The sequence below is a fragment of the Lissotriton helveticus genome, chromosome 10 (genome assembly GCF_964261635.1).
Source record: "Lissotriton helveticus chromosome 10, aLisHel1.1, whole genome shotgun sequence".
Lineage (NCBI taxonomy): Eukaryota > Metazoa > Chordata > Amphibia > Caudata > Salamandridae > Lissotriton > Lissotriton helveticus.
In genome coordinates this window covers 285,333,210-285,358,401 of record NC_136071.1, presented here as the reverse complement: position 1 = coordinate 285,358,401, position 25,192 = coordinate 285,333,210, and the positions used below count along the sequence as shown (strand labels likewise).

The 25,192-nt window shown below is 42.2% G+C and overlaps 1 protein-coding gene across 1 annotated transcript in view; it reads left to right on the top strand.

The window, feature by feature from the left end:
* VIPR1 (vasoactive intestinal peptide receptor 1) overlaps window positions 1-25,192 on the top strand; it is an 851,558-nt gene that overhangs the window by 798,383 nt on the left and 27,983 nt on the right. The window contains exon 11 of the mRNA XM_078665320.1: window positions 23,895-24,024. Within this exon, the coding sequence (XP_078521446.1) occupies window positions 23,895-24,024 (130 nt within the window). The remainder of the gene's footprint in view (window positions 1-23,894; window positions 24,025-25,192) is intronic.

The window sequence follows — 25,192 nt, the reverse complement described above, 5'->3', positions numbered from 1 at the left end:
ATTCAGAGGTAGTTTCAACTGTGCCTGCTTATTTATTTATGGATTTCGTTGTGTAGGTCATTCATGTATTTATTAATTTAGCAAATGTGCAAAGGAGAGCCAGTGAGTCAGTGAAGTTCTTCCACAGAGGTGTGCTTCTTTCCTTGATGCTGGCTCAGAAGATGGCTTACTGCTTGAATAGTGATTTCTTGAGCAATTCTGAACTGAATATGTGCATTGATACTCTTGTTTCACAATTATGTTCTACGACAGTGAGAAATCACGCCCATACTTTGCACCTTTATGCCAATGCGAGGTGGATGTTCTAAGTGCCGGAGCACTGAAGTGTCCATTTAGTGCTTGGAGGCCCATCAATGAGGAGTGTTTCTGTTTTTAACCCATCTAGGCTAGCTTCTTATTACTCATCTAGTTCGGAAACACTATTTGACCGTCTCTGATTTCTTTGGTATTTATCTTCAGACTGTACACTTTATGTAAATTTGTATTTTATGTTCATAAGCATGACATTATGAACCTTTGTGTGAATTCAGGGATTTTTTCAGAACCATAGATGCTCAGTTTCACATGGATTAACCCTAAGGAGCTTCACAAGTTTGCGCTGGTTTAAGTGTATATTTTATGCTTGTTTTAGTGAAATTAATTTTTGCCATATTACTTCTTTGCTTTCTGATTCCTACAACAAGTAGAACCTTTTGTAGGAATGTTTTGGGGCCATCTGTATCAAAAGTGACACTTTAGCCTTGGAGTAGTAGCTACTAAGGCAGGGGAGTTGTAATACTCGATCTTAAAAAGCCTCCGTTACAAGCAGTAAACACCTTTTCCATGCTGTAAAGAAGCCAGGACCCGGATGTTTGTCGTGAAGTGGATTGCCTGAGAAAAGATAATCTTGCAGTTGTCATCCCAACAAAGACTCGTGACCTCATGTATTGTTTGTTGAAGTGATAGCAGTGCACTTACTGTGCTGACGAGGCACTGAAAGGTTTCTCCAAGATTCCTTAAAGGAGATAACAAATCATTCTCCCATAAAAAATGGACTTCACATGATAAGGTTTTGACTAATTTTACTGGCTAATTTAACGCTCCTAAATAATTTTTATACATATGCCACTCTTAATAAAGGGCAAAAAGTCTTTGTTTGACATTTCCTGTTATTAAAACAGATGGATTTTTAGGGAATATTTCCATATTAATATCATGTAATGTTGTGGTATACAACTTTTGTGTAGCAGAGTGTTTGCTGTCATTTCCTCAGCCACCTGACACAGTTCAATGTCTTCTCAGAGATCCTGGCGGTGTGCTATTCCACTTGAGCTCTCTCCGGTGGGGTGGAGAAAGGGTGTCAATATTTATGAGTATTTAATTGTTCTCCATTACCATGTCTTCATAATCCTGCTCTGCAGTTTTGCTTTCTTTACCCATGTGTATTATGTCATTCTTACTGTGATCTGTAAGTTGTTGGATGTTGCCTGAACCACTTCATACAGAGTCAGGTATTGGCTTCTTCCACCAAATTATGCACGAATGAAAATACATGATATGCAGCCAGTGCCTCTGGATACGCCAGTGAATTCTGTACACAACAGTCAGTCTTGTCCCATTTTCCGGTGGAATTGTAGGACCTAATCATGTCGCAAAATCCTACACTGGTTTATTCCTTGGTAGGGATTGGAATATCGATACACCTACATATTTCCAGTGGCATAGCAAGGGGGGGGGTCTGGGCTGCACAAGATGAGGGGGCGGCAGCTGCCTCCCGCTCTAACCCGCTCTCGGTCGGCAATAAACCCCCCCACCTCCATAAAGCGTCCAGTGGGCAGCAAAATGAGCCGAATCTCGCCAGCACCCCCTCCCCGCTCTTCAATGCTGCCGCGGGGTGGCAAAAACACAGGGACCTCCATGGGCGGCCAGAGGGCTAGCTATGCTACTGCATAATTCCCATACTTCGTAGCAAGACCTCTAAGGTAGAAGCAAGCACATAGAAGTCTTGAAGGTGTCTGAAAGCATGCTTACTTGACTGGCCACCAAGAATGTACAATGCAGTCAAGATCTCTCCAGCCTCCATGCCCCTCTCAAGCATTGCCGTTGTGAAATTAAGGGCCAAACTCCAGACAGTTAGGCCAGAAACATAAGAAAAAGCTCAACACAGATCCCACCAAAGTCATTCTGCAGGAATGTGCATATCAAAGAAAAGATACATAGTCAGTCAGTCAAAAATACTGTATTCGGTTTCTTTTAAAACCCTAAAAGCATACTATAGATTTATACAAAGAAATTAAAAAAAACATAAATTCATTCCAAGTTAAAACAGAGAAAATTTGACATGAAATTTAAAACACAATACGAAATATTCAAATTTCTTGTTGGGCGAAATTCATAAAACCCAGTTACTAAGTTGTGACATAACAAACATTCATTTAAATCAGTTAAAGTGCATTAAGGTCAGTTGAGTTTAGCCTAAGTTTTCTCATGATTCTTACGGCCGCAGCGAGGAAGCTGGCAACATTAAAAATTTCCCACACATTTGATAAAAGCTGCAAATATAGTAGTGCTGGCTTCGCCTGAAGAAAGACTTTGTTAGCTAGGATAGGGAGGATAAAACGCTTCCCGATTAAGGTAAAGTGCTTACAGAGAAGGATAAAGTGCATCGTGTCCTGGGTGGAGGCATCATCACATGAGCAAACCCCCAATTCCTCCACCCTTTTCCAATCTGGTGACTCTGCAAACAATAAATGGACTTGGTTCAACCTAAATCTGGTCAATAAAAAACGATGACTGGGGTTTGTAACAATAACCAGATAGGGTTCAATAGTCAAGACGGTTTTCCGCAGTTGATGGGCTCTTACCGTCTGTTTAACCAATTCCCTATCCTCTCTGGCTGAGTTAGCCATTAAAATATACGAATCCTTCACCCATTTGATGTCCCCATGCATAGTCAGTATTCGTGACCCTTGGACATTGCCTGCATGCTGGGGTTACATTGTGACCCCTGCGCAAATAAGAGTCTGCACAGGTATTGGAATTTGAGATAGCGGATAGTTAGTACATCGCCTCTGTTTTTCGTTGACAGATTGGGGTCAGGTTATACCTGCATAAAGTGATTGGGGAAAAGAACTGATAAAGACAAAACATGTGGAATCTAGTGCCTTAAATGCTGATTCTCCTTGTTATGCCTCATTTACAAGTGAACAAATTGGCACAGGAGCTATTTTCTTTCACCAGGCAAATAACCCAAGGGATATGATATTTATTGGGTGCTGTAAATACCTCACTATCTTCGAGCCTATGTGTAATCCTGGGTCTGTCCTATAAGTCTTTTCAAACTAGCAAATACTCTGCCCCAGTTAGCCTAATCCCTTTCTTCTTGAGAGGACTATACATTCTAGCTTTTGTTCTCATTGTGCCTCTATTATGTTATCTGTGGTTGATTATTCCATGGCAGTTCTGTGTTGGTATTTTACTCCACATGGTAAAATCATAATCTGTAGATCTTATGTGAGAGTCAATGTATGCATATCCGGGCCAATAGCTTTATGAGTGAGTTGCTCTCATCTGGTGCTGCATGACTGAACCTTGTTGTATTTGGTTCTGGTTGGTTACCAACCGGGGTCGGGAAAGTGGAAATAGTGGTGCTTGTTTTTATATGTTCAAGTGATTGTCTATGTCTTTGGTCTTGGGGGCTTGATGTTGAGTAAAGCTTTACATGATTAAGTGAGTAGAAATAATGGTGGGGCTGCATCTAACCATACGTTTTCTGTGCACGTGGAATAATACTCTGTAATGAAGTCTGTTGAACACCAAACATGCTCCTCCAGTGTGCAATTCAAGAAAGGTCATAAAACCCACAATATTTGTGCAGTCCTACATTGTATCTTTTTTCTCCTACCTTACCTCACTATGGGACATATGTATCAAGCCTTTTTCGATTCGCAAAGGCCGGAATTCGCCGAATTCCGGCCTTTGCGAATCGCAAAAGGCTTTTTTGCATGTCTTGATATGTAAGAAAAATCGCATCATAAGGAATCGCAAAAATTTGCGATTCCTTATTTTGCTATAGCATTTAAGGAATCGCAATTTTGCGATTCCTTAAATGCTATGTATGAAGCATTTTTCTATAGCAAATTTAGCTTAATAAATCGCAATTTACCGCCAACTTTCAATTGGTGGTAATTTGCGATTTCTTTTAAAAATGCACAAATTGGCATTTTTGAATGTGGCATGTGACGAATATACATGCCCATAGGGCATGCATGTGCGCCATATGCACACACATGCTGATTTCAGGGGTGCAGCAGGGTGTCCTTGAGACACCCCTGCACCCTTGAAATCAATCTCATTTTGCGATTAGCAAATTGCGAATCGCAAAATGAAATGCATTTCACAATCATTCCTATTGGCCTCCTGGCCCATAGGAATGAATGGGAAATTATTCCTTATTTGCGAATTCGCAAATTGCGAATTTGCAAATAAGGAATAATTGGAAATCGCTAAAAAATAGCGATTTTCTACATACATACCATTTTGCGATTTCTAAATAGCGATTCCTTAAAAATCGCTATTTAGAAATCGCAAATGGTGATGATGATACATATGGCCCTATGATGTTAGGTTTCTGCTAATGTATCCATCTGTACACTCACATCTTCTCAGAGATTTATTTGCAAAAGAACGAGTGCTGGTGTCCAACGCTCTGCTCCGAAGTCATGGCTGGTGCAATTAAATGTCAAGATGCCAATTGCCAAAGCTGCACAATATTCAATCCACCTCATGTCTCTCTAATCCACTTCCCGACACTACCTGCCCCATTATCTCACTGTTGAGGGTTCCTACGTTCTCCTTTTGAGACAATGTTTGTCTTTTTCTTCCCCTTTGTGTATTTTCTCCTGGAGGAGCTCCTCTGCTAAGGCGGTGGAGCGTCTCCCCACTGCTCTGTGAGCAGGTCAAAAAGGAAAAAATAAAATGATAATGCATTTCTATTATATATATTTTTTTCTTCGTTGCTCAGCTGGTTAGGGACAGGTGCAGCTGGGCTGTGTCAGAAGAACAGGGGAGGAGTGGTGGCACTCTGTAAGTTAGCATGACGGTTTGGCAGGTCGTCTTGGGCCAGCCAAACAGTCAGGCGCACTTTGCATGTTCTCCACCGGTCTAAATTGCACATGCTGGTGGAAAACACGCCCAGCCTCCCAGTCCCTCTCTGAGCGCCGAACCATGGTGCTCGGACCAATCACAACCCTGCTATCAGCAGCCTTGGGATTGGCTAGGGGAGTCTGGAAGCCTGGGTACTTCCTGTTTCTGCTTCCTACCCCTGGAGTCCTGGAAGCGGGCTGAGAAGAATGAGAGGGGGGCTGCTGGAAGGCAAGTAAGTGAATTTTAAATTTTTTTTTTCATTCCCTCCCCATCCCCCCTCGTGCCGCTCCCTCCCACCGCCCCCTCCCACCGCCGTTAAGTAGTAGCTCTCAGGAAATGTAAAATGAGAAAAAGTAAGTTGTGGTCACTAAAAATGAGTACTACTGGCCCCCACCGGCAATCACTAGCTCAAATTCTTTAGTTCATGCTCCTTGTATATGTATGTCCTAATAACTACACATTTTGGGTATGTGTTCTGTTGCTAGGCACTGTGCTGTGCTGCCATTTGGAGCTAGTCGGTGGTTTATAACTCCCCCCCCCAATGAAACAGATTTTAAGTTACTTGGAAGGGGAGTCATGTTTGTGGGTTTGGTTCTGTGGGAAATAGAGGTGATGGTTAGTTTTAGTATAAGGGTTTTTCACTCAAAGATCATGCTATAAAAGTGGTCCTTAATATTTTAATTCGAAAAGCTGATATGGCTATAGAGGTTATTCCATAGGTTTGTTGCAAAGGCTGAGATTTTCCACTGACTATGTTTTTTTGAGGCAGGATTCTGGGACACTTAGAGCTACATTAGATAGTAGGCATTGGATAGTCCTAGTTATTGAAAAATTACGTAGAGGGAAATCAGAGTCCTGTTTTTCTTTAGATTTTTTTATTTGAACGTCCTTCATTTAAATAATCAAGAATGATACAAGCTGAGAGCACATAGTGATTACATGCGTATAAACATAAAGCACAACCACAAATAAAACGATAAATAGAATGTCACTATATACCAGTGAAAGGAAGACAGGCCACGCAAGGTTAAGTGGACTTCCTTTAATCAGGTCCAGACACCAGCTCTCCCGGCAGCAACTGCCGTCCCAGGAGTTCCACAGCTACCAGCACAGCATACATCACGAGCGCGCTCGTGCAACAGTATTAAAGAGACATTGTCAATGTAACATCCCAACACATCCCCCTTCCCTCAATTGATTGCAATAAACAAAAATGAATAATCACACAAACCCTCCCCCTCCCTAAAACAAATAAAATACATGTTTGATTGATATCTTTGCAGAAACAGCTACATGACAGAATTAAAGCGTAACACTAATGATTGTCTAGTAAGTGATAAAATCTCGAAACTTACCAGGAACTGCTTTGCACCTGGTAGAACATCTTTTAGCAATTGTGCCATCTGACTCAGTATTAGAGTTAGAGACAGGCAAAACTCGAAGACTGGTACTAGGAGATGATAAACTTGAGTCAGAGATGGACAAATCACTGGGCTTTGAACCAAATTTGCTCTTAACAAACTCCACCTTGCTCTTAGGAACAATAGAAACACGAGATTTGTTCCAAATTTTACCATTCTCCAGAATTACTACATGGTCTTTAACTTCCTTGACACGGACAGGAGGGGAAAAACGAGCCAAACCTTTACGCAAAAGTACAGGTTTCCTGATCCTCACCCAGTCCCCCACTTGCACTGGAGATGACCTAAAACTACTCTGAGCATACTTAGCTTGAGTACATGCCCTAACATCCGCCACCCTGCCCAGTTTGACTACATCAATATCTCTCCTTGGCATCCAATCCTGGTTCAATTCCGAACCTGCTACTCTACCTCTGAGTAAGGTAAAAGGTGAGACACCAGTGCTAGCATTAGGGGTAACTCTCAACGCCCACAACATGTCAGAAATGACTTTTCTCCAATTCAAACCATTGATGTTGGCTAATTGTAACTGATCTTTGATAACGCGGTTTAACCGTTCCACTAATCCATTACTTGAAGGATGATACAAAGAGGTGAGTATGTGCTTGATCCCATGGAACTTAAAGAAACTTTCCATTTCGCTCGACACCAATTGAGTGCCATTATCGGACACTAATTCCTCTGGCCAACCTTCCCGCAAAAAAATTTCTTTGAAGAAATTAATAACAGTAGCAGAATTCATGCACTCAACAAATTTAATCTCTGGCCACTTGGACATATAATCAATCAAAACTAGTGCATACTTCGGAGTTGCTCCTAGATTATAGAATGGACCAGCCACATCAAACGCTAACTTATGCCAAGGTAATTCTTTAACTTGTATCGGAGTCACAGGAGAAGGACTGGTAACTTGGGACTTGTCACTAAGAACACAAGCACTACAATCACGAACACGATGCTCGATCGCTTTATCCACTCCAGGCCACCAAAAATCTTCACGAACCCTTCTTTTCATTGCACGAATGCCCAAATGGCCAACATGAGCCAAATCCAAAACTTTTTTACAAAGAGCATCCGGAACCACTAATAGACCACCCCTACGTAAAACACCATCAATTAAGGATAGTTCATCACAAACCCTCCTAAAAGGTACTAAATCTGAAGGCAAGGATTTATCATCAGGCCAACCATTGATTAAGTAGTCTATTACATGGCACAAATTCGTATCTTCAGATACCGCCAATTTCCAATCAGTTTCTGACAATGTAATACCAGCATCAGATATAGAACTCACCGCACACACTATTTCTAAATCCTCGCCACTCTGCTCCAAATTATCATGAGGGAGAGGCAACCTGGACAAACAGTCAGCCACGTTGTTCCTTATCCCCGGGACATATTCTAAATGATAATCAAATTCGCTAAGTCTGTATTGCCATTTAGCAATGCGAGGAGAAGCCCTCCCGCCACCTTTTGTAGTGAAAAGATCAACAAGAGGCTTGTGGTCAGTTTTGAGTATGATGTGATTTCCCCAAAGAAAATTTCTGAAATGTTGTACACCCCACCATAAGGCCAACGCCTCTTTTTCAATGGTTGAATAAGTGCTTTCTGCGCCACGCAGAGTTCTGGAAGCAAAGGCAATAACTTCTACATTACCATCCAACCTTTTCTGAGACAAAACCGCCCCAAGACCCACATTACTGGCATCTGTAATTACAATACATTGGTCATTAATATTGAATAATTTGAGAGGACGTGCTTGTACAATAGCATTTTTCATTAACGAAAAATCATTAGCACATTCTTGTGACCAATCATACCTGACATTTTTCTTCAGCAAGTTTCTTAAAGACACAGTCCTGTCAGAAAAATTTCGAACAAACTTGGCGTAATATTCAACTAGTCCCAAAAAGGAATGCAACTGATCCTTGTTCGATGGTTCTGGTGCATTTTGAATGGCGTCTAACAGTTTCATTTTGGGTTCTACACCCTTAGCCGAGATGTGGTGACCCAAATTATCTACACTATCTTTGAGAAATTTGCACTTATCTTTTCTTAACGTTAAACCAAATTTTCTTAAAATTTCTAAAACTGTTCTCACTCTGCTGTTATGTTCATCTATGGACTTTCCATAAATGAGAATGTCATCCTGAAAGAAGACGACTCCCGCAGTGTTCTTGAAAAGATTACCCATAAGGCGTTGAAAAACTGCGGAAGCCGACGCCAGTCCGAACGGCATTCTCAAATAACGAAATGCACCCTCTGGAGTCACAAAAGACGTAAGATGTCTTGAATCCTTGCTTAACACCACTTGGTGATATGCTGAAAATATGTCCAGGGTGGTAAAATACTTGGCACCTTCCAATGTGGATAGCATTTCATTTATGTTAGGTAATGGTTGCCTATCAACCCAAATACAAGCATTTAAGTCACGCAAATCCACACACATCCTAAGGGACTTGTCAGCCTTACGCGCTAAAACTACAGGAGATAACCATTCTGATGCCTCAATCGGTTCAATCACACCCAAAAGAACCAATCTCTCAAGCTCGTTCTTTAATTCATTTCGCATGCTCAGTGGTACCTTGCGAACCTTGTGTGCCACTGCTTTAGCTCCCTCTTTCAAAATAATTTGATGCTGGAAACCCTTAAGTTTACCCAATTTGTCGCAAAAAACTTCCGGAAATTCTTGCACCCATTCGCCATTGCAGGAAACACTCAGGGAATGCACAAGGTCCATATCAGGTAAGGAAGCATAATATTGCTTAGCCTCGCGTCTAGACAAAACCATATCTTTATGGTTAGGATCAAGGATCATATTAAGTTCACCTTGTTCATGCCAGCCTAACAAATTGGTGCCGTCTTTGACAACATAAATAATGGAAGATGTAACGTCACCCTTAAACTCAAGTTCACCTCTAAATTTTCCTAGTACTTCCACCCTTTTTCCCCCATAAGCAAACATTTTGATGAAGGACTGAGTCAAAGAAATATTTCCTAACATGTCTACATTTTTAACATTTACAATGGAAAAAGGAGAACCTGAATCCGCTAAAAATTTGATGCATATACCATTCACACTAATGGAACAATTCGGGGATTTTCTTCTTCGAGATCCATCAATAGATGCTATTTCAACAACTCCATTAGCATCTATGGGGGAAGAAGACAACATTAATAATTCATAACGCTCATCTTCATCATCAACATACAGACGTTCGTCTAAGCTTTTCACCACGTGTGAAGATCCTTTCTGCATACTCGTGGCCTTGCACAAACGTGCCAGATGACCCTTTTTGCCACACTTGAAACAAGATTGGTTAATTGCAAAGCAAAATTTAAAGTTTCCTAAGTGAGACCTACTACCACAGCGATAGCAGGACAATCCTTGTACATCATTCCTGGGCCTGGGCACAGGAGAACGAAAGGCATTGTAATTTGATGCCTTGCGTTCAGAAGTTTTCACCGCTGCTTTGGTGGTGATGACATTGACGTCAGAAAGTTCAGCTGGAGTCACAACAGTTGACGCAGGGGTTCTCATCTCTTTTGAGCAGAACTGAGAATGTTCAACGGATTTGGCTAAAGTCAACGCAGTCTCCAAATCAGGATCGCCAGAAGATAAAAGTTTTTCACGCACTTTCTTGTCATTAGTGCGTTCGATGAGTTGGTCTCTGATAATTTCGTCCCTAAACTCTCTATAGTTACAATTGATTGCCAAAATTCTCAAAGCAGCAACAAAATCATCGATGGACTCTCCAGGCATCTGCACACGTTGCAAAAATTTGTGGCGTTCCAAAACGGTATTGCGTTTGGGACTAAATCTTTTGTCGAGAGTTTTGACAAGAGACGCATATTCATCTAGAACCTGTGCATCACCATCATCGCTTGAAATCGATATCCTTACTTCTTCTAGGGGTAAGGTTTCCAGAATGGACCTTCCTTCAGGTCCCAAATTGTATACCAATAGCGCTTTCTTTTTTTTAGAAGTGAAAACATCGCCATCGATGGCTTCAATATAGGCGTCAAATGTAGATTTCCATTGCTTCCAGGGCATAGGAGGAGGCCCTGGAGACTGTAAAAAGGGAGGTGGCGAGGCTACCTTTTCCATTTGCGTGGGGAGTTGCTGCCACTAAATTCTTATTGCAGAAAAAACAAAATTGCAGACCTTTAAGATTTCTTTGCTCAAAAATATTTTTTTTTTTTTTTTTTTTTTTATAATGCGCCCTTGAAAATATTTACTTCTTTCAATAGTTTCTTTTTATTTTATTTTCTTTTATATCCTTTGGTACACTTCCTTAGCTGTGCTTTATGAAGTCATAATGCCCACAATTCTGACTTTGCCCAGGATGGAGGTGAAGACGTCATAATGCATTCAGAAGTAATCAGCATGAGAATTCCAGTGACAGCGTGCGTGTGTGTTATCAATGACAGCGCGCGTCAGAATGAATATGCAGCAGCGCGGGTGCCAACGCGCATTGGAACTGAAACGAGGTTGCGCGTTTAGCTCGAGGAAGGGCAGGCGCGTCTGCTTATTTTTAAAATATGCAGGGTTCAAAGTTCGCGCTAGAGATAATTCAGGGCAGCAAGAAGCAGGAAAAAGTCTATAAATCACTCACGATCCAAGGTCCTTGTTGCCGTGTGGAAGCCGCTCCTCTGTAGTTTACTTTTCTTGCGAGGCTGAAAACGATTTGAGATGAAAACGTTGCGAGGCTTTAAATGAAAAACGGGCAGCGATCACACAGCAAGACTGGGAAGTAGCAAGGCGCTGGACATCGTCGCCAGTGAAAGGAAGACAGGCCACGCAAGGTTAAGTGGACTTCCTTTAATCAGGTCCAGACACCAGCTCTCCCGGCAGCAACTGCCGTCCCAGGAGTTCCACAGCTACCAGCACAGCATACATCACGAGCGTGCTCGTGCAACAGTATTAAAGAGACATTGTCAATGTAACATCCCAACAACCACCTAAGGAGAGCCAAGGGTCCCAGGCAGGGAAGTGGTCCAACAAGAAGGACCTGCACAAATGTCAAAGCTGCCCATCAGGGTCCAGGAAGATGATGAGACAGGACTCGCCGAACCCTTGGACAACCAGAGTGGGGAAGTGGACAACAGGGGGAAGAAGGGTGGAATGTTCCCCTGGGAGCTGCAAGGGAGGTGGGAGGGGAGTGGCAAATTGAGGTGGTGTACAGGAATGGTGGTCCATTAGGGATATCAAAAAGGTACTAGGGCAACACACAGCAGGCTGAAAGGTCAAGAAGCCCACAGCTAGGTAACCCAGCAGCAAGGTGGCACAGCAAGATACCTGTACAAACCAGCCGGGCTTTTGAGGTAACAACCCTGTGCAGTTCCCTCTCTAAACACACTCCAGGAAACGAGGCATGGGGAAGCAGATGTCAGACAAGAGAGGGTGATCTCCAAAGTCTCAGGATGTAGATCTTGGTGGTGGCCAGGGCAGTGGAATATAGGCAGTCCACCGACATCCGGGACAGTCCGAACACTGTCGCTTTATAGGTGCCCCACTTCCAGAGGTAGTACATCAGTGGTGAAGAAGGCAGATCTAGTGGGCGAAGAACCCAAGGCGTGATAAAGACAGCGCTGCAAGCAGTGGTAATCCCAGACGTGGCTTGGGAGGCGGCTGTGCTGTTCCTGAGCCCCTTGCAGAGGTTTTGTAGGCCTAATTGTTGACCAGGTTGGAATGGTGGCGGTGACCCTTTAATTTGAACGTTGGCCAGGTGGGCTCCTAACCTCAATCAATAATGAGGCGTTATACCGCAAAGGGGCCTGTGCATAAACTATGGAGTAGCTCCTCAGCAACACCCAAAGGGGCCTGTGCATAAACTATGGAGTAGCTCCTCGGCAACACCCAACGGTGCGTGTCCAGAGTGGTATGGGTAATGTATGTAAGTAGGCCTCGGGCTCCAGCACCCTCATTGGCCCTTATAGAAGAGTGGCTAGCCAGCAGAAAGTGTTCTTGCCCCATTTGGGGTGGTAGGGTGAAAGTGCAATTTTTCAGTGTTTAGCCCCATTTTCTTGCCCCATTTGGGGTGGTAGGGTGAAAGTGCAATTTTTCAGTGTTTAGCCCCCCCCCATTGTGTTTATCAGCGTCTTCCAAGCTGCCAGTCTTACAATGGGGCATGGAGGTGTAGGTGCGCTGAGATGGCTCGCTCGTGGAAGGGCCTCACAAGTCCCAGTTGAGACCACATCCCACCATCCTTTTTCAGGGACCAGAGCAAAGAGGTGCTGGTTGCTGAGGCTTCCGCGAGAGGGTCCTGTCCTAGGCTACGAGAGCCTCTGACCCTTGGCACAGAGGCCCCATTGTCATGTATGCAGCTGGCACTCCACTCAGAGTACTGATTTTCCCCTGCCAGTTTATTGTCTGCCACTGTAAATTAAACTTTGCATTTGATCTATTTGGTAATAGTAATTTGACTGCTGCAATTTTACATCATTTACGTTTTTCCGTGAAGAGACAGGGGTCATAACAATCGAACACTGGCATAGTCCAGACAATACATGCCTAGGTTGACTGCAGTCTGTAGATTTCATGGATATGCCAGGTATAATAATTGGTGAATAGGGGCTAAAAAAGCATGTTTTTATTATGTTGTTCATACGGAATTTTAGTGATGTTTCTCATGAAGGATTATGCATTGATATAATTGTGGGTTGGACACTATCCCATATTGTACCAGGAGCATGGAGCTCTAGATAGGTCGCCCTCTATGAGGATTTTTGTTATGCCAGGTATAATAATGGGTGTATAGGGGCTAAAAAAGCATGTTTTTATTATGTTGTTCATACGGAATTTTAGTGATGTTTCTCATGAAGGATTATGCATTGATATAATTGTGGGTTGGACACTATCCCATATTGTACCAGGAGCATGGAGCTCTAGATAGGTCGCCCTCTATGAGGATTTTTGTTTAATCAGGGTTTACTTTAGGGTTGTTGTTCCTCATCCTGAAGTTGACCTCACGGGAGCTTTCAAGTAGATTGAGTGTCAGTGAGAAGGTTTATTTATCTATCTATCATACTATCATCCATGCATTTGATCTCTCAATAAACAATTCTTTATCTTTCAGACACCATCTTAAAGCTGGTAGTCTCACTGGAGCTGACACTAATGTGACTCCAGCCTCAGTGATTTCCTCCACCATGGTCTGGACTTTAGAGGACAGTGCCATTTTCTCTGCACTCTATCCCTTTAATTTGAGTTTTGCCACAGGGAATTTTATCAATAAGATCTACATTAACAACGCTGCATCATTTGGTGGATGCTGCAGTTTGAATGACAGGCCCGAGTGAAATACAGGGGCATGAGCCGGAAGTTGTTTCGACACCTCCCCTTTTTCCTGCCAGTTTTCGAGTTAAGAGATGGAAGTTGTGTGCCTCATCTTAGGTGGAGCTAAGGAAAATTTAGAATAATAGGGTGTCAGTTGGATGCTGGAGCTAATTCACTCCCCAAAGAAGGAGTAGTTGCAGGGTACTTAGGTTCCAACTGAGTGACTTGGCGTAAATACTAGCCTATATTTGGATCAATAGAAAAAGGAGTCCAGTCAACTGGAGATGAGATACGTACATCTGGGTTGAGAGCATGGCAGTCTGCGGAGATAAAGGGTCATGGTGGGTGGTAACTAGCTGTGGATTTAAAGTGATTTACCCAGAAGTGGGGTTGTGGCCCACTGCACAAGTAGCTTGCAGTACAGTAAAGGGATTTCGTCTGGACCATTTGAACATCCTTTGCTTTATGTACTTGTCTTTGTTGCTCTTACCTCAGTAGATATGTTTGCAGCCTTTTGGATCCCTTATCTTTTTTAACAATATTTTAGATTCCTTTGTAGTGCTGTCTGAGCAAATGCATTTAGTGTGTATACAGTTGCCTGCTGTCTTTAATGATTTGCAGTTTGTTGCCGTTGTTAGCATTCTAACAGAATTGTTAAAAGTAGTTTTTTGTTGTCAGCTTATTATTTGAATTTGTTAATTCTGTCTGTTACCAGCAACCTTTGTGCTAAATGTCTAGTATCACTTTCACTGGCAATATGACTATAAATAGTTATCGAAATGGATTAAAATATGTAGTGAAGTGAGTGCAGTAATGAAAGGATTAGCTTGCAATTTGAGTAAGTTAGTTCCTCCCTGACTCTCATATTTAGAAGTATAGGTAAAATGTGTTCACATAGAGCATTGGCCGGTCAGTTCACCTACACTGATGAGCTCTGTGGCTCAAGTAGTCGCCACTGTCTGAGATGTCACTTTCAGAGACTAATCTAATTGTACATTTAATGAGGAGTTGTTTCTGGAAGAAAAGGTTGTCGCAGATTCTTGCCCTTGGATACCTCTGCCTCCGAGCCTAATGCCTTAACTAAGATTGCTCCTGGTGATGTGTTGACAGCTTGTCAGAGCAGATGTAGTTGGTCGTCCATAACTCCCAGGACAGGAGGGTGTGTAGGAGGAGGTCAGCAGTGATTTGCACACCTGGGGTACGCATACATTTTTGTCATAACGCAGACCAGTGATAGAGACTTGAGCAGAAAGTATTTGTCAGGGCCGAAACAAATCAACAGAATGTGAAACAACTCTGATGAGAACCTGTTTCTGAATAAAATATGTTTCCTAGGACCTGTGGTAGAATACGAATTCGAGAGGGAAAAAGAGAAGGCACTGAATAACACGGGTATGATTGGAGTAAAGTTTGCGAGCCCATGTGTGCTTCAGATAATTATTTTCATCGAGTATATTGTTTTAATCACTCTTAGTGCTAGAGTACCTTCTTTTGAAAGGTGGTATTGATTAGTTTCGTTAATAAGTTGCTTTTTGGTGTATTTCGCCCAACTGTTTTTTCTCAAGCTGTGAGAAAGATTTTTTTTTCGCTTATTTCTGAAGCTGGAATGGCTGCCATGTAAAGGCAAATGTTGACACACTGCAGTTATTAAAGAATTACAAACGTAACCATTAGTACTTTTCTTCTCGTTGTAATAATTGCACAAAGTTTGGATTAAAATTGGATTTCTCCGATGGAGTCAGGCAGTTCTCGTGTAAGCAGTCTTTCAAACGTCATAAAAAAAAAGCAAATTGTGTACTCAGACATAATTATTAGCTATGGGCCATATGTATCAAGGTACCCATTTGCAATTCTGAAATAGCGAATTTTAAGAAATCGCGTTTTCAGAATCGCAAATTGGTATGTATGTACAAATTCGCATTTTGTTTGCGAATTCTTAGTATTCCTTAATTGCGATTAGCGAATTGTGAATCGCAATTAAGGAATACTTTCCCATTCATTTCTATGGGCCAGGAGGCCCATAGGAATGAATGGGAAGGTATTCTCAATTTTGCGATTCGCAATTTGAAAATCGCAAATTGAGAATAACTTCAAGGGTGCAGGGGTGTCCAAAGGACACCCTGTTGCACCCCTGAATTAAGCATGGGTGCACATGTGGGCATGTATGTGCGTCACATGGCACTTTGAAAAATGCGAAAATGGGCATTTTTCAAGGAATTCGCAAACTACCACCAACTTGAAGTTGGTGGTAATTTGCGATTTCTTAGGGACAATTTGCAATTTTTTTTTGCTTCATACATTGCATGTAAGGAATCGCAAAATGTGCGATTCCTTAAATGCAATTGCAAAATAAGGAATCACACATTTTGCGATTCCTTACTTTGCACCAGATTTTCCGTTATACATACAATTTTTTTTTGCTTCATACATTGCATTTAAGGAATCGCACATTTTGCGATTCCTTAAATGCAATTGCAAAATAAGGAATCGCAAATTTTGCGATTCCTTATTTTGCACCAGATTTTCCTTTATACATACCATTTTGCAAATTCGCAAACACCAAAATTCCGCGAATTTCAGCGTTTGCGAATGCGAATTTGCTTCATACATATGGCCCTATGTCACTGATTTTGCTTTTAACAATGTAATACTAGTGCGAGATCCATGAAGGCATTTCCGGCTGTAAACGCACATATATAGAGGAAAATGGCTGATGTTTTAACTACTAGATATTAACAAAAGGATATTGTAATTGTATAAATCCAATTCTGCAGGTGCAAGTCCTCGGAATAAGGTGGAGCTGGGGGTAATAATGCCAAGATAGTCTTCCCAGTAAGAGAACGCCCATAAGCATGTAATGGGCATTCACCATCTTATCATTTACCCCTTCCTCTAATAGAAGTGGACAGAGAGTTGTTCCTGCAAAAGGAAATCCACTTCTTTTTTTTAGGAAGGGGAAGGGAAAACCCCACAATTGGTAGAAGTGTAGGAGGATTGGTCTCTCTATGGGAAATTTGTTTTCGCCCATGTAAAAAAAAGAAAAGGGAAAAAAAATGTGGAATTGCTCAGTTGGACTGACATTCTACGATGTGGAATTGTACCGGGCATACAAGTTTTCATTGGGGCCATAGGGCCTTATAAGAGTTTAGAGGATGGGATACTCCTTCATAAACATGAAGGATAGTCTGTCCACCGAATTACATGTAATATAGGATATACCATACTTGTTTGAGACAGAGTATCAGGAGTGGCGCGCGCAGGTAAGAGAGGTGGGGTGGGGGTGGGGGCAAATCAACAGACTATGACAAGGGAAAATTAAATAAATAATACATTTTCCCTCGTCGTCGCCTGTCGAGTCCTGAACGTTTCCAGCTCCATCACCCCACCGCTCTTACCTGCACGGGCCGCTCCTGCAGAGTATCACATCCACCAAACTCTAAATCAGACCCATAGTAACGTCTTCAAAATTCACATGACTGCCCTGCAAAACTGCCTGAAAATCTGCAACCAGGGCATCTTCCCAGGCACCCTACAGGGAATGTTTGAGAAATGGGAAAACCAACAATCTGCATCCATGGGAGGCACACTTTTTGGGGTGCAGATTTATGATTCCATGTTCGAATCATTCCATGTCCTTTGATCTATGCTCAGGTAAGTTGTTATTCTGTGTATTAACAAGGTCGGCTTTGCGAATAAAGTGGTGTAGCAAATGAGTATTTAATCAGAATGCTTTTTAATATCCAGAAATAGGATAAAAGTCCCGGAAATGTCGCTGAGGTTGGACTTTGCCTGCAGGTATAGATATACACTAAACAAATAAACACACACATCCTTATTTATTTTAAGTATTGCAGTGGAGAAAGTCACTTTGCTGTGCTGCATTACAGGGAAAGTACAGGAATGCACTATATTTATCTCAATACGGCCATTCCTGCGTTTCCCAAGCTCTGGTGCACAATGGGCTGCCTAGTGCCACTGCAGCCATCCTTGCATCATGGTGCACGGGTGCCTACTTTGCATGCAGGATTGCTTTTGTGCAGGAAGGGACACTTTCTTGCACAAAAACAATCCCCTGAGGGATATCCCTCTATCTCTGTGCTGCACAATATAGCACCCGTATAAAGAGGAAGTAACTAGAAGAAATAAAGATATTTCTCCTTGTTATGCCTCCCTTGTGAAGGTGTAGCATTTTTGTTCATTCCCAGGTCTACCATTAATGGTAAATATAGTAATGCTTCAAAATCCATGGGAGTTGCGGGTAAACACCCACACAGCATCCATGGAATGCCTCCCTGGGGCAGAGTAATGCAGCACAGTGATTTGTGCTGTGTTGCATTACTCCTGTTTTGTCAAGCCACTCAGGGGCATGCAAAGTGCCTTGCATGGCTTGATAAGTCGCATTTTGGGGTTGCATCACGCATGTACCACATTGCGTGCAACCCCTGTGATAAATAGAGCCCGCATGGTCTCATTAGTTGGCAGGAATTTGGAGCATAGACACCAGAGGTTCAGCAGCCAGCATATCCACTATACAGTTTGGCCTTCACAAATTTTCAACCCTGAAATTGAGAATAACTCTTGCAGCACTCAGATTTACTGGGTGCCTTTTCAAGCAGAATTTCACTATTTCAGTGAAAAACTAACGCTGACATTCTTCGCCATTTCTGAGCTGATGGAACATTTCAGCTGGACTGCTGTTTAGTGGTGGAGTATTGAATGGGAGGGCAGGTGTGACAAGCATCCCTGTGGCTGTTCGGGTGGAGCATTAGCTGCTCCCATTGGACTGCAGTAGGCGGTGGGTTAGAGCTGTGGAACACTGCTTGCCTCAACTCCATCTCCATCCTCTGAACTTCTCTGAGAGGCCCAGAACTATCGGGCGGGGAAACTTCAGATCTGGTAATTCTAGGACTTCAGATCTGGTAATTCTAGGACTTCAGATCTGATCATTCTAGGCCCAGAAACACTCGCCATTGCTCTCTGCATTACTTTACCCAGGCGTACCACTCTGGGTGAAATAACATAACTCGTAATGAGGGCCTCAGTGTGTATGCCTACAGGAACTCAGTGGATTCCTGTTAATGCACCTAAAGTATAGGTACAATGATTTTAAAACATATATTACATATGAACGACCTACTCAAAAAAACGCATGCTAAATGTGGACAAGGGCTGATCAGTGGTGTAACAAAGGCCCTCACCTACCCCTCAGTTCAGGGGGGCCCCTGAGCTCTGGAGGGGGCCCTCAGCATAGTACCCTGTGGTAAGATCTTCTAAGTGAGTCTGGAGGGGCCTCCATGAACTTTGCAGGGGGGGGGGCCTCCTTAATTTTCATCACAACACTGGGGCTGATGCACTGTTTTCTAAAATATTGCAGTGACAATTTTATTGCTCCTGAAGATCATGGCCTCTCCTTTTTGATGTAGTGCCAAGAAGCCACCATGGTAGTGTACGATAATTTAATGAATAATATATATTTATATATCATGTGAAGATGAGGAGAAGGAAAAACAACCAGAGTATTCTTCCAGAGGTTGCCCCAACGGGTTGAGTTAACATATGTGTTATGGTTGTAACTTCCTTTTCTTCTAGCAAATGCTGTCTCTGACACAGCCATGGGATACACACAAGCCCCTATCACCACCACAACGTCACTTTTAGTGATGGTGTGATGGCGATAGAGGCTTTGCCTTATTTGCAAGGCAACGTTAAGCCTCTTAACATGGCTTAACGCTGCCTTATAAATAAGGCACCCTTTCACGCTGTACTTAGCGTGAAAGAGGAGGGTAAAGGGTGTAGCGGTAGGTGTTCCACCCATTGATTTTGATGCAGCCCCCATTTACAAGTGTGGCGTAAATTGGAGGCAGAGACTAAATTAAGACCAGGGAAAACCTGGTCTTAAACATGCAAAACAAAGAGAAATGCTTTATTTCTCCTAGTTTATGCCATTGATTGTTTATGTGCAGGAAGGCGACCCTTATTGCATATAAACAATCAAAAATAAAATGATGTCTTGCAACTTCTATATGTGCTGCAAAGATTGTTTATGTGCAGAAAGTACATAAACATTGTTCCCCTCAGCGCAGACACACTTGCACTATGGTGCAAAGGTGCTTGCATTGGCGGGTAAACAACCTTTACAGCGCAACTTTTACATCGCAGAGCCTTTACAACGCAACCATTACAACGCATTGCTCTGGGGGGCGCTCTAGGATAGGGAATAGGTTAATTTACTATCCAATAACCTTCCCTAGGGTCCACGGGGACTGGAGTTGGAATAGAAAATTAAACTATTCACTATCCAGCACCCCAAAGCACTATGCGTTGTAATGGACAGCGTTGTAATACTTGCGTTGTAAAGGCATGCGTTGTAAAATCATGCGTTGTAATGTCATACATCCGCATTGGCGCTAGGCTGCTAAGGTTAGCGCCAGCGCAAGGGTAATGCAGAGCTGCACTCTATTGTTGTAAATATGGTGAAGTCCTGCGTTTCTGAAGTGGCAGAGTGCAGCATTAAGCCAGGAAGGCTAACGCCACACTCCATCACTTTGTTGTACACATGCCCCATAATGTGATAGAAAAACACTCCTTCACAGTTGTTTATAAAAAACAAATCTGCATCTTTTAAGTTGTGCCCTCCTGTGAATTTTGCAATAAACTATTCCTTCCTGAGATGCAGCTTGAAAGGTGCACCAGTAGCAGTTTTCCATGAATCCCCCTGGAAATCTATTGTGAATTGCTTTTTACTTGGGCACATTTGTATTACCTCGGCACAACTGTACATGCTGTGCAATTATGTTTGCTTTCACTTTTGTCCAATGTCGTTTTTTGTGGAAATGGGTTCTTTTCTTCACAATACCAGGAAAAATAATTTTCCCTTCCCATCCTGGAGAGGGAAATATTCATGCCCTTGATAGAAATACATTTCTGTCTAGTTTCAAGTGACAAATGGAGAGGAGTTTGAGTGCAAACACGGAGACAAATTCAGAAAGGCTTTTTGGAGTTCATAAAGTGGTGCTCCTGTAGTACTCTTTTATTTTCTCTTTCATGCCTTTGTCAAGTGGCCCCAACATGTTCATTGAGAATGAAATGAGAGTATTCATACCCATCAGTAGAAATAGAGATTTGTGCCCTCTCTTTACTTTTACTAATGGAGGTTGTACGTTTCTGAAATGAAGAAAAGAATACTATTCTAGTACTACTCCCCATAGTCATAAATGTTTTAGTAAATAGACCCATAACTCTGGAATTTGTGGTATTCCCAAACTTCCCAGAGGAACTTCGTTGTGGAAAGGCAACTTCTCACCCCTTCAGAGGGATTTACTGATGCTTAATATTACACCATCAGGGTTGTAATATTGCACTCACTTGGATAATAGGTAACCTTTTGTGAATAACTTGCCCTCTTACATGCAGTTATTGGCACTTGTAAATTAGATTCACAATGGGACTAGGTTTTCCAAAGGAGGCGCACGTATCATCAATTCTATCATGGTGACTCTGTATTGCGGAAGAACGTGTTTTCCATATTTTCATCTTTTATACTTGAAATCAAGCTGGTGATGTTGGCAGATTGCTACAATTTGACTTTTAGAATCCTTTCAATTCAATATCTCAGAGTCAAAAACATAGCAATACAATAATTGACGTCAGTAATAAAAATCTGCAAAATTGAAAATTCAGATTTTGAAATGGAATAGTTTTGAGTCTTCTAACAACTGCGCTTACGCTCTTTTTGGGGTCTGTAAAGACAGGCCATGCTTACAGTATGTAACAAACTAGAAGAGTCCATGCTGTTCATCTCTTGCACACTACAAGATGTTCATGGTGTTCATTTGTGGTACACGAGAAACCAGTCCTTAATTTGTGCCAGTGGTTACAGATGGTGGACACCCACACTAATGCATTTCGGGCTATTTATAAGCCCTTCTTCAGGGGTTTTCTACAAATAAAAGAACATTGCTATTAAGACTTGATTTTTTAACCACTATTGCAAACTGTGTATATTTATACAAATGAGTGTATGCCCTATTATTATACAACGCTTTTCCCTCTAAAAGCGGAACTCAATTACTCCCGCCATTTTACTTGAAAAAGTCTCTGTTCTGCTAATTGTTAACCTTCCATTTCATGCGTAAACATCGACCTAATCTTCACCCTTACTTTCACCCAACGCACTCCTCACCCATGGATTATTGAACCTGCTTAAATCTATTTCATCTGGTACCTTTAGCAGCTTTACTCCAAACCGTTCCCTTTCAAAACCATTTCTCCTCATGAGACGATGTTAAAACCAACTCCGTGGTTTCCCTGCTCAAGTTTTGCCAGGCCTTCTTAACATGTAATCATGTTTTTCTCTTCTGTCCAGATCAGATTTTTGTCATTCTACTTTAGTAATGTATTAAAATATATCACCTTGAAGTAGGAGCTGTTCAACATCATTCCAAAGGGCGAGAATATCAAGATAACCACAAAAAGTTAATTTATATAGAAGATTCTGGATGCAACTCATTACATAGTCCGTAGATATCCTAAATTTTGTCAGGGGTCTGGCCTTGTCAAAATATGTTGGACACAACTGGTTGTGTGATGGAACCACGCATGCATTTACCATGAATGCTGGTTCCACGCACTCTCAACCATGTAAATCTTAACCAAGCATATGCCTTTACCATGCATGCCTTTTTAATGAAATATGCATTGTTAAGATATGTATGGCAAAGCCATATCCCTGGTCACGACTTGACAGGTAAGTCTTAACCCCCAACCCCTACACCTGCCCTGTGTCCTAAAACTACCCTCTTCCTCCTGAAAACCAGTCCCCTCCCCGGTGAGCCCTAAAAACGTCCCTGCCCCGTCCTAAAAACTATCCCACCCTCCCCTAAGCCCTAAAATCTACCCGCCCTGTGCTAAGCCCTAAAAACTACCCCACCCTGAGCCCTAAAAAGTTTGCCGACCCCACCACAGCCCTGAAAATAACCCTACCCCCTGCTCTGTAAACTACCCTGATCCCCCCAGCTCTGAAAACTACTCTGACCACCCAAGCCCTAAATCTACCATGCCCCCAGCCCTGAAAACTACCCTGACCCGCCCAGCCCAGAAAACGTACCTGACCCCCAGCCCTGAAAACGTACCCCTTCAACCTATACAAACTATGCCCCACCCCCCATAAATCTGCTGCAGCCCCACTTACTGCTTCCTCTGGCTCTCCTAAATCCTTCCTGCTTCCTCCCAGCAGCATCTAGACCACACAGTGCCTTAACCATGCATATGCATGGTTAAGGCATATGCGTGGTTAAGGCATGCTTGGTAGCGATTGCATTGTCGGAACACGCAAGGCTGAGCAAGCATTGTTCCGACTGTTTGCCAACACCACTACCTGGGAGGAAGCCTCAGACAGCGAATTTAGTGAAGACTACTAAGTGTGTCAATTATGTTGTGCAGTGTAGAGATAATTACATTGAAAACATTAATAAATTGCTGTTAACATGTATAAAGTACTAGCTCTCATTTTGACCAAGCAATGTTTTGTGAGTACGAGCACGCAGTTTGCATCTAGATGCTGTGGTAGAGGGTTGGGCACAAAAGCCTTGTGCTCTTTTCATTTGCTGATAGGCCAGACCATTTGGGAAACAGTTTGCTCTAGGTAACAGACATAGGACAGATGGGTTACTCCATCACAAATGTGATGGATATCCACTCCACCCTAATACAAATGCCAATGACTATAATGTACTTTAAAAACGGGGGAATAGGAGATCCATCACATTTGTGATGAAGTAGCCCATCCAACAAACTCGAAATCAGGCCCACAGTGTCCTCCTATCAGCAAAAGATTTGTGAAAGCAAAGCAAACCATGTAGCATTGGGCAATTTTTATTTTTCAGTAATGGGAAATAGTTTATTGGTGTCGCTAGTGATGGGTTTGTATGTAATGGTGAGGGACTTGGCACAGTTTTGGCTCAATATTTGCTTATAGTGGGGGTGGCCAGCTACACACTACAATTATCCCAGTTCTTTACGGATTCCTGCACTGCTTTGTTATTAATGATTTCTATTTTTCTCCTGAACAGGCGACTGGCTAAATCCACACTTCTGCTCATCCCTCTGTTTGGAATTCATTATTCTATATTTGCCTTCCTGCCTGACAATGTGAATGTGGAAGTTAAGCTTGTCTTCGATCTTATAGTCGGATCCTTTCAGGTGAGCAATAATTGTCTCTGTTGCTTATTTAAGTTAAGAAAGCAAGCAAGCAAAAATGCAAAGAAAATGTTAAGGTATTCAATAGGTATTTTCAGAATCCATACCAGCAATGGGAGTCTGTACGTTCCTCGCCACTTCCCATGTCTCCCACTAAATCATTTAAGAGTGTGTGACACTCTCAATGAGTGTGACTCTAAGACACCAGGTCCAAAGTCAAGAAACCAATCACAGGTGGCACAGTCGGGACAGTTGGTTCAACCCATGGCTTATCTCCAGTCTCCTCTGCAGAGGCAGTAATAGTCCCAAAGATTTGCATAACTCCATTTGTGATATATCTACATTTGAACAATATCAATATTGTCTGTGCCGCTGTTAGACCTGTCAGCCTTAGGATGGTCTTCCAACGAACATTTACCTACTTACCTTCAATTTCATTGGACTTTTGCTTTTGATGGTCTTAGGACTCTGTGCACTTTACCACTGTTCTAAAGTGCTTATGCTCACTCCCCTAAACATGGTTTAATTGGCATATACCGAATTGGCATACTCAGTTTACTTATAAGTCACTTGTAGAGTACCATAGACCCAGGGCCTGTAAATTCAGTGCTACAGGTGGCATGTAGCTCTTAATGTGTCACTTACTTAAGTAGCCCTTCAGAACATGTACCAGGCCTACCATTACAGCCTGAATGCAGGCTCACACTACCATGTTGACTTGTCATTTAGCCCACCTTGCCAGCCTCTATACTTTCCTTTTTATTACCTATAAGTATCCCCTGAGGTAGGCCCTATGTAGCCCATAGGACAGGTTGCTGTGTATTTAAAAGGTTCCATGTACTCTTAGGTTTTACATGTCCTGACAGTGAAAATACTCTCAACTTTGTTTTTCACTACTGTGAGGTTTCCCCCTCCAATAGGATAACATTGGGGATTCCTTATTTTATTTAATAAGCTGTCATTCCTAACTGAGAGGAGGTGGATAGGTCATGTTTGCTACCAATGAAATTAAAATGATAAACCTTCTTGAAGGGTAAACTTGGATTTTCATTTCTATTATGAAAGTGCCACTTTTAGAAAGTAGCAAAAACAACAGTTGATGGACAGAATGCAGACCAATGTCATACATTCACCCCAGTAGAGAGGTCTGGGCCTAAATCCATAGTTTTTT